General features: G+C 40.4%; 2 protein-coding genes across 2 annotated transcripts; both read right to left on the bottom strand.

The window, feature by feature from the left end:
• Positions 1 to 710: 710 nt before the first annotated feature.
• On the bottom strand, positions 711 to 2,227 carry LOC148351919 (claudin-11-like). Its single transcript, XM_088354425.1, has 4 exons — positions 2,093 to 2,227; positions 1,737 to 1,994; positions 1,338 to 1,502; positions 711 to 1,242 (listed from the first exon to the last, which is right to left on the bottom strand). The coding sequence occupies exons 2-4, from the start codon at positions 1,957 to 1,959 to the stop codon at positions 986 to 988; spliced, it is 645 nt and encodes a 214-aa protein (XP_088210551.1). The 5' UTR covers positions 1,960 to 1,994; positions 2,093 to 2,227; the 3' UTR covers positions 711 to 985.
• Positions 2,228 to 4,992: 2,765 nt separating this feature from the next.
• On the bottom strand, positions 4,993 to 9,596 carry LOC148351918 (claudin-11-like). The gene is made up of 5 exons (XM_088354436.1): positions 9,447 to 9,596; positions 6,378 to 6,540; positions 6,022 to 6,279; positions 5,627 to 5,791; positions 4,993 to 5,531 (listed from the first exon to the last, which is right to left on the bottom strand). Exons 3-5 carry the CDS (start codon positions 6,242 to 6,244, stop codon positions 5,272 to 5,274), a joined length of 648 nt encoding a protein of 215 aa, XP_088210562.1. The 5' UTR covers positions 6,245 to 6,279; positions 6,378 to 6,540; positions 9,447 to 9,596; the 3' UTR covers positions 4,993 to 5,271.
• Between the last annotated feature and the right edge of the window lie 400 nt (positions 9,597 to 9,996).

Raw genomic sequence — 9,996 nt, 5'->3', positions numbered from 1 at the left:
TCAGTTAAAAATGTAGGTGTCATATTTGACCCCGATCTGTCATTTCAAACACACGTGAAGAATATTACTAGAACAGCTTTCTTCCATCTTGGCAACATTGCTAAAATTCGCCCTATGCTGTCTCAGTCGGTTGCAGAGATTATAATTCACGCGTTTGTTACCTCCCGTCTCAATTACTGTAATGCACTACCCTCCGGTCTCCCAAACTCCAAAATCAAGAGCCTACAGCTGGTAAAAAATGCTGCAGCGAGGCTTTTAACTAAGACAAGAAAGTTTGATCACATTACCCCGATTTTAGCAAACCTGCATTGGCTCCCCGTTAGCTTAAGATGTGATTTTAAGGTTCTGTTGATAGTACACAAAATCATGCATGAACTTGCTCCCTCACATCATTCAGATTTAATTTCCCCCTATTTCCCACATGTAGGTTTTAGATCAGGTGATGGTGTAATAATAGTCTGTGGTTTGCAATAATCTGTGGTCTGTGCAGCCCTTTGAGACCCTTTGTGATCAAGGGCTATGCAAATAAACATCACTTGACTAGACATTATGAGCCTACCTTTGTCAATTAGCTCTATAGCAAGTCCTGAGTCTCACAAATGCAAAATATAAATGTCATTGGTTACAGTAATGTTCTCAAATGTGAATTGAAAACATGACTTGTCATCACAAAACAAACTTTCAGTGTGGACACAAAAAGAAAGGTCACGTAGTGCGAAAGAGTTTATTATTCAATAGAGAAATGTGTGCATACAAATCAGTAACGCCAAAGAAAACATTTGGGAATAATGGTAAAAATACAAGATTGTTGACTAGAACAGTTATCAGACATTGGGTTTTAGTCGAACAGTTTTTTAGACTATATGTTTTACTTCACCGATCTAATAAAATGTGACATTGATATCCGTAACAAATGTAAATTGAATGACACGTTTGAGTGATTAGAGTTGTAACAGAAGCAAAGATTGCACAATAGTATATTGTTTTATTCCATAGGCATGGAGTCAGAAGGAAAGACGTTCTCAGCGTAGGTCTTGCAAGCCTTCTCGAGATCGTACATGGTGGCTTTAAAGAGGCCAGGGCATATTTTCCACAAGGGGTTACAGGCCAGAAGGATGCCACTGAAAAGTGACAAGACCGCGGCCACCCAGCCGACATAGAGTCCGGAGCCGTACCACATCACCGGCTCGGCTGACATCATGCCGATGGGGAACCAAACAGTGGCCACAAGAACACACAGTCCTGGACATGGACAAGAACCAAAGCATTCAATTAGCCAGTGATATCACAATCGCATTTTAGATGAACTGTAACTAAATGGTTACTAAAGTGCTTACCTGCGACAATCATGAGGATTCCTGCACAGATATTGACCTTGTTCTGGAAAAGTTGGGTGCTGGGCCACAGGCAGCCGGCCGCTCTAAAACCTAGGACAATGAGCAAGGCGGCGATGCTGAAAATGGAACCCAGGACCATGAAGACAAAGGGACCTTGGATGTATGCTGAAAAACAAAGTTGGTTTGTTAGTTGGTTGGTTGGTTGGTTGGTTGGTTGGATCCCTTAATCACTAGGGTTGTAGAGGCACAATTTCCTGTGGTGTGTCTTAGGCAAGTACAGCCTTGTGACGCCCATGCCTCCCCAGGCCAAGATATTCTTCCACCCGGGTCTCTTTCACGTGTTAGGCAAATGTGCTAAATTCAATTGATATTCTTCCTGTTGTTAAAATGCATTATTACCTGGAATGGGGTCTCTGTAGCGGAAACAATCGCTCGTTTCGTCCTCTGTAGTAGGGTAATAACAATTCGCCCAAGTGCTCTTGGTTTCGTGCAAAACCGAATCCTTGCAAATTGCATAGTCAAACCTGCACAAATAAACCCAGTCCCTTAGACTGAAAGAGGTTATCACCAACAGGCAGGCAAGAATGCCGATGGTGTAGCCAAGCCGAGCGGTTTTGTTCATGATGTCGAATCAGGTAGAAATCCAGATTCAGCTTTCTAAGATAGTGAAAACAGAATAAAAAAATAATTTGGACTGTAAACATAGATAGTTCCAACATTCAAGAATAGTGAAACAGCAACCAAAATGTACTCACCTGTATCAGTTGGTATTGTTCCGTGCAAACGCTGTAGAAAGTGGAGCTCCTGTGTGCCATGCAGCATACGGTGCCCACTTATAAAGGCCTTGTAGCCCAAAGTACCCTCCCACCAAATTCCCACCTGATCGCTCCTGACATCAGGTCCCATATCATCACTCTCCTGATTTGAAACAAAGTGTACAAAAATGTTTTTTCACACCCCGATTTCCTGGCACTAGGCATGGGCAACTCAGTTTGGCTGGTAAACAAATATTAACGCCAAATATTTCACTTTGGTTTTCAGTTCTATCCTTCATCATTCAGCTTACATTCGTAGCCTACCCCCATAAATAGTAATGACAGATGAAAAGGGATGTTTTCTGAGGACAACACATTTATTCACAATGGAAAAAGGGTTTTAATGTTTGGCAATGAACGTGTTAATGTCATCCATCCATTTTCTGTGCCTTTTATTCTTACTAGGGTCGTAACCTACGTGGGCAGGGGGTACCCTGAATTGGTTGTTAGTCAGTCGCAGGGCACACAGAGACATACAACAACACACATGCATGGGAGAAAACCCATGCAGGCACAGGGAGAACATACAAACTCCACACGGGAAGGTTACGGTAGCTGGAATTAAACCTATGACATCTGCATCATAAGGGTTCACATGTTAATAATTTGATTATTTTAATGGTCAAGTAAATGCAGATTTATATGTGAACCAACTCACCAGAAATATCAAAAACATTCAAATTCAGAGAGGAGCTAGGAATAAAAATATGCTTGCCTCAAATGCCATAGACTTGTTTGGACATTGTTAAATACTTAATGCCTCCTTGTGGTAAAAACAAAAATTGTTGATTTGAATATTTGGCAAAAATATATAATCATACCAATAATGTTTTTTTTAAAAAAGATCATAGGTCAATAAAATGTATATTTCTTTAATATAGTGGAAGCCCTTCTTAGAAGTTGCCAACATGTTTATCTGGCATCTTGCTGCTACACTGTGCTCTTGGTGTTATGCTGAGAAAAAAAAAGTATAAAAGGAGAAAATAAAAAAAGGCAGGTTTGTGGTTATACCTTTAATCAGTATATTACCAACAATAATTTAATCCAGAAAATGAATTAATAGTTTGAATAAGAAAACATATTATTCTACTTAATTATATTTGCATGTATTTTTTCCTTCTACAGTGAATGTCCAAGCGACTTCATTTTTGAACTTTTTTTTATAATAAACCTTATTCATGTCGAGCAACTCAGTATCTCACAACAAAATGTTAATTAACAATCTATATGATATAACGAGGCAGCACGGGGGCGCAGTGGTTAGCGCATGTGCGGCACAGTTCATGTCTTGGGAACCTCCTCCGTGGGTTCAAATCCAGCTCCAGACTTCCTGTGCGGAGTTTGTATGTTCTCCCCGTGCTTGCGTGGGTTTCTTCCGGGCACTCCGGTTTCCTCCCACATTCCAAAAACATGCATTTCAGGTGAATTGGCCGGTCCAAATTGTCCCTAGGTGTGAATGAGAGAGTGAGTTGTCTGTCCCCGTGTGCCCTGCGATTGGCTGGCAACCAGTTCAGGGTGTCCCCTGCCCACAGCCCGATGATTGCTGGGATGGGCTCCAGCACCCCCGCCACCCTACTGAGGATAAGCGGTGTGGCTAATGAGATGAGATGAGATGATATAACGAAACACATGTACAATATAACATGTTCAACTACACAAATAAACATGTTTGGAAAAAAAATATGGTGTAAGATTATTTTGTAAGGGAAAATACGACAGTTTGTAAGGGCATGGAGCCCTGGAGGTTGACAGGTATGTAATAGAAAGGTAGGAAAACACACACCGCCGTGCAAGGAAGAGAGCACAGCGATCATTTCATCAGCCCAAATTAAAGACATTTTAGTAAAATTCCTTGAAGTCTGAAAATTTGTTAGAAAGGAATCACCAGGAAATAGTAATCACAAGTCCGGCTTTTGCTACACCTGTCTCGCGCATTTCCGACAGATTTTCAAAAGCCAGCAGAGGCAGACGTCACTGGATCCGTTTTTCAAGAAACGCCAGGCAAAAAATAGTGCTGAGGTCCGGTAAACAAAGAGGCCAGTTAAAAGGTTAATGTTTTTATTATTTCCCTTATTCTTTTTTTTTACATTATGTGCCTTTCGTTTGATGTGCATTGTGCAGTTACCTAATTTTATTTTTCTTTTATGTTCTAGTGCTTTTTTATAATTGAAAAAAATATATATACTTTCGCAGGGTTTGGAACAGATAAGCGCATTTACAATCAAATGCCGTCTCTAGGTTACAAAGCTACTCCCAGAACAAATTAGTAACTAGAGGTACAGCTGTATTACACACTAGAGCTGTAAAATTGATAAAAGAAATACTAAATAGGAGTTTTCGCAGAGAACGGGCAATAACATCAGATCAATCTACTAGAAAGAAGAAAATACTGCACAATATTGTCTTTCAACAAGAAACTAGTCTAGACATCATCTCTTATACACCTTGACTGCCCTCTAGCGGAGGGAGAGGAGCATTTAATTTGTATTTATTTGCTTCTTTTTTTGACATACTCGGAAATTTTTGGTGGGCTTGATTAAATTATTCAACAGACCGAATCCGACCCACGGACCGTATGTTTTGACACACTCGAGGGCATGCGAGGGCTTTGATCCAAAATACAGCTCGGGAGCCATTTGTGGCACGCCAACAATTTTCCAGCAGCCCACAATATACATCCTTGATATTATGAGCCTACCTTTGTCAATTAGCTCTATGGCAAGTCATGAGTCTCACAAAATATAAATGTCATTGGTTATACTAATGTTCTCAAATGTGAATTGAAAACATGACTTGTCATCACAAAACAAACTTTCAGTGTGAACACAAAAAGACACGTCTTGTAGTGCAAAAGAGTTTATTATTTGATAGAGAAATGTGTGCATACAAATCAGTAACCCCAAAGAAAACATTTGGGAATAATGGTAAAAATACAAGATTGTTGACTAGAACAGTTATCAGACATTGGGTTTTAGTCGAACAGTTTTTTTAGACTATGTGTTTTACTTCACCGATCTAATAAAATGTGACATTGATATCCGTAACAGATGTAAATTGAATGACACGTTTGAGTAATTAGAGTTGTAACAGAAGCAAAAATTGCACAATAGTATATTGTTTTATTCCATAGGCATGGAGTCAGAAGGAAAGACGTTCTCAGCGTAGTTCTTGCGAGCCTTCTCGAGATCGTACATGGTGGCTGCAAAGAGGCCAGGGCACAACATTTTCCACAAGGGGTTACAGGCCAGAAGGATGCCACTGAAAAGTGACAAGACCGCAGCCACCCAGCCGACGGCGAGTCCGGAGCCGTACCTCAACACCGGCTCGGCTGACATCATGCCGATGGGGAACCAAACAGTGGCCACAAGAACACACAGTCCTGGACAGGGACAAGAACCAAAGCATTCAATTAACCGGTGATATCACAATTACATTTTAGATGAATTGTGACTAAATGGTAACTAAAGTGCTTACCTGCGAGAATCATGAGGATTCCTGCACGGATATTGACCTTGTTCTGGAAAAGTTGGATGTTGGGCCACAGGCAGCCGGCCGCTCTAAAACCTAGGACAATGAGCAAGGCGGCGATGCTGAAAATGGAACCCAGGACCATGAAGACAAAGGGACCTTGGATGTACGCTGAAAAACAAAGTTGGTTTGTTAGTTGGTTGGTTGGTTGGTTGGTTGGATCCCTTAATCACTAGGGTTGTAGAGGCACAATTTCCTGTGGTGTGTCTTAGGCAAGTACAGCCTTGTGACGCCCATGCCTCCCCAGGCCAAGTTATTTTTCCACCCGGGTCTCTTTCACGTGTTAGGCAAATGTGCTAAATTCAATTGATATTCTTCCTGTTGTTAAAATGCATTATTACCTGGAATGGGGTCTAGGTGGCGGAAACACTCGCTCGTTTCGTCCTCTGTAGTAGGGTAATAACAATTGGCCCAAGTGCTCTTGGTTTCGTGCAAAACCGAATCCTTGCAAATTGCATAGTCAAACCTGCACAAATAAACCCAGTCCCTTAGACTGAAAGAGGTTATCACCAACAGGCAGGCAAGAATGCCGATGGTGCAGCCAAGCCGAGCGGTTTTGTTCATGATGTCGAATCAGGTAGAAATCCAGATTCAGCTTTCTAAGATAGTGAAAACAGAATAAAAAATTCATTTGGACTATGAACATAGATGGTTCCAACATTCAAGAATAGTGAAACAGCAACCAAAATGTACTCACCTGTATCAGTTGGTATTGTTCCGTGCAAACGCTGTAGAAAGTGGAGCTCCTGTGTGCCATGCAGCATACGGTGCCCACTTATAAAGGCCTTGTAGCCCAAAGTTCCCTCCCACCAAATTCCCACCTGATCGCTCCTGACATCAGGTCCCATATCATCACACTCCTGATTTGAAACAAAGTGTACAAAAATGTTTTTTCACACCCTGATTTCCTGGCACCAGGCATTGGCAACTCAGTTTGAATGGTAAACAAATATTAACGCCAAATATTTCGCTTTGGTTTTCAGTTCTATCCTTCATCATTCAGCTTACATTCGTAGCCTACCCCCATAAATAGTAATGACAGATGAAAAGGGATGTTTTCTGAGGACAACACATTTATTCACAATGGAAAAAGGGTTTTAATGTTTGGCAATGAACGTGTTAATGTCATCCATCCATTTTCTGTGCCACTTATTCTTACTAGGGTCGTAACCAATGTTCCCTGTAATTTTCCACGGGTCTGAGCGTTCACACAAAGTCGGTGAGCAACGCTTGAAACAACAGTGAGCAACCATAATCCCAAGTGTGGCAAGATAATTCATTATCAAACATGTCCAAAACTTGACATCAAGTTACATTTTGCTGAGTTTCCGGCAATGCAAAATTGTTTTTCTCTTTTGAATGAATTGACTCATGTACTATTGTAAAGGTTGTACGGCCTACAAACGTCGTTTGTTCTTACAATTCTTTCACAAGATATCCATTTCTTTTTTTTTCCTGATATATTTTGTCGCATAATATTAACATTTTGGGGGCTTATTTAGTCGGTTGCAAGATGCAGAACTGTACTTAGTCACATTTTTTAGTGGAAGTACAATGTTGGCAACAAGATTCACTTGATATAATTGGAAATTATTTGAATGCAACACAAACTTTTTCTTCTTTTTTCCATGTTATTATTATATCTTTGGTACGGAGGATTACGATAACGCAAACGTACGATTAGCCTGGGTTAGCATTATGTTTACGTTGAACATTCAGGTAAACATTCAGGGTGTTGTAACGGAGCCCAACATTGAGGGTGTTGGAACGGAGCCCCCTTTCCAATGAACCGCTCACCACTTGTTGTGGAGACCCGGGTGCTAAATGACTTGTAAACGACCTGATTTTTTTGTTTTTGCACGTTCATGTTAGCGTAATCTTTCGTACGGAAGATTACGATAACGCGAACGTATGATTAGCCTGGGTTAGCTTTAAGTTTACGTTAAACATTCAAGGTAAACATTCAGGGTGTTGGAACGGATTAAAACGATTTACATTATTTTTAATGGGAAAAATGATTTCGGTGATCGAACAAATCGGTTTTTGAACAGGGTTCTGGAACGGATTATGGTCGAGAACCGAGGTTCCACTGTATCTGACAATATGACGTTTTAACAATTTTTTCCGACATTTTTAACAGCAATTAAACAATTTCATTATATCATATCTATCCTAACAGTATGAGTTTTTATCGACACTTTTAACAGCAGTTAACCAATGTGTAAAGGGCAATACTATTGTTTAAGGGCATAGCTCTGTCGTTTTGGTTATATGTTTGCCATTACATCCCCAAATAGCAGGGTTGGGTAGGGTTACTTTAACTGGATTACTTTCAATTACTTTTGGATTACTCCAATACCAAATATGCTAATAAGAGATAAAAGAAACTAAATATGAATAAAATGATGACTCACAACACATGGTAAGCTTTCTCTCCTGGCTTCGATCTCTTTGATCTCCGGCAAAACGAACATAAAATGCGACAGAAACAAAATAAAAATAAATCCAAACAGCTTGCCAACAACATTTTTGGCGTTCCATGTATTCCGTTACTCCCAAAGCCTGCACGAAATTTAGTCATTTTATTCATATTTAGTTTCTCATCTCATCTCATTAGCCGTACCGCTAATCCTCATTAGGGTCGCGGGGGGGCTGGAGCCCATCCCAGCCATCTCCAGGCAGTGGGCAGGGGACACCCTGAACTGGTTGCCAACCAATCGCAGGGCACACAGGGACAGACAACTCATTTGCTCATTCACACCTAGGGACAATTTGGACCGGCCAATTCACCTGAAATGCATGTTTTTGGAACGTGGGAGGAAACCAGAGTGCCCGGAGGAAACCCACGCAAGCACGGGGAGAACATACAAACCCCGCACAGGAAGTCTGGAGCTGGATTTGAACCCACGACAGGTTCCTATGACATTAACTGTGTCGCACAAGCGCTAACCACTGCGCCGCCGTGCTGCATATTTAGTTTCTTTTGTCTTTTATTAGCATATTTGGTTTTGGAGTAATCCAAAATTAATTAAAAGTAATCCAGTTAAAGTAACCCTACCCAACCCTGATGGTAGAGTGCATAACAGTTTCAATACGAGCGATTTGAGAAGAAAAAGGCAAAATAAACATGTTACCTGCTAAAAGTGATCCATCCAAATTATAAAACATGCAAAATGTGAGAAATTAATGCATGGGTTTGGAAATTTATGGTCTAATTTTTGACTTTCTGAGCTGTGACGTAACCAGGGTTGGGTAGAGTTACTTTAACTGGAATACTTTCAATTACCTTTGGGATTACTCCAATACCAAATATGCTAATAAAAGACAAAAGAAACTAAATATGAATACAATTATGATTCATAACACGTGGTAAGCGTTCTCTCCTGGCTTTGATCTCCGGCAAAACTAACATAAAATGCGACAGAAACAAAATGAAAATAAATCCAAACAGCTTGCCAACATCATTTTTTGCCGTTCCATGTATTCCGTTACTCCCCAAGCCTGCACAAAATGTAGTCGTTTTATTCATATTTAGTTTCTTTTGTCTTTTATTAGCATATTTGGTATTGGAGTCATCCAAAAGTAATTGAAAGTAATCCAGTTAAAGTAACCCTACCCAACCCTGCCTAAAAGTGATATAAAAGTGAGATAAAACGAGATGAAAGTGGTTATAGTAGCGAGGGGATGCAAATCTCGGCAGGGATGCATTTCTCGGCATAACACCGTGCGTATACTTAAATCCTGGCATGCTTTTTGTGTCCCCTACCTGCTCTGTAAACACCTAGCAACCGGGTTGTATACATGAATTCCGGCATTCTCTTTCTGTCCCCTTCCAGCTACTTAAATAGTCTACTGTATGCTGCTGCTACAAAAAGCTATCGTTCACAATGGACCCCACGAAATACATACAGAAACGTGGACAATGAGAAAAAGAAGAGATTTTTTTTGCTGGACATCAAAACAAAGCAAGAGATAACAAATAGCATACCTGTCAACCTGTACGTTTTTGCCGTACAAAGTACGTTTATGATGCATTTTAAGACGTGTACGACGTGCAAGGAAATCTGTACGGAAAAACGCAAATTTGTCAATTACGGGTGACAAACACCGACTATCACGAAACGGCAAATCAATTAAGTCAACCGAGTTCGAGTTGAGTAGTAAAAGGAGGTCCGTCTCTTTTTAGAGAACCGGCTTTTTCGGCTCAACTCATTCAAGAGAGCCGGCTCTCAAACGGCTAACTTGCTTTGATGCATTATATTATGAAGTAATATGTTGTATAAAGAAGTTAAGAAAAAAAAGGAAGTATAAAAGGA

The sequence above is a fragment of the Urocampus carinirostris genome, chromosome 15 (assembly GCF_059441175.1).
Source record: "Urocampus carinirostris isolate Australia breed hairy pipefish chromosome 15, RoL_Ucar_1.0, whole genome shotgun sequence".
In the NCBI taxonomy this organism is placed as follows: Eukaryota; Metazoa; Chordata; class Actinopteri; order Syngnathiformes; family Syngnathidae; genus Urocampus; species Urocampus carinirostris.
Note: the sequence above shows the minus strand (reverse complement) of the source record. Positions and strands in the feature narration are given on the sequence as shown.

Coding starts and splice junctions, on each gene's coding strand:
- LOC148351918 (XM_088354436.1), bottom strand. CDS start 6,244: ATGAACAAAACCGCTCGGCTTGGCTGCACCATCGGCATTCTTGCCTGC. Junction 5,792..6,021: donor CCACCTAGACCCCATTCCAG/GTAATAATGCAT, acceptor TTTGTTTTTCAG/CGTACATCCAAGGTCCCTTT. Junction 5,532..5,626: donor AATCCTCATGATTCTCGCAG/GTAAGCACTTTA, acceptor GTCCCTGTCCAG/GACTGTGTGTTCTTGTGGCC.
- LOC148351919 (XM_088354425.1), bottom strand. CDS start 1,959: ATGAACAAAACCGCTCGGCTTGGCTACACCATCGGCATTCTTGCCTGC. Junction 1,503..1,736: donor CTACAGAGACCCCATTCCAG/GTAATAATGCAT, acceptor TTTGTTTTTCAG/CATACATCCAAGGTCCCTTT. Junction 1,243..1,337: donor AATCCTCATGATTGTCGCAG/GTAAGCACTTTA, acceptor GTCCATGTCCAG/GACTGTGTGTTCTTGTGGCC.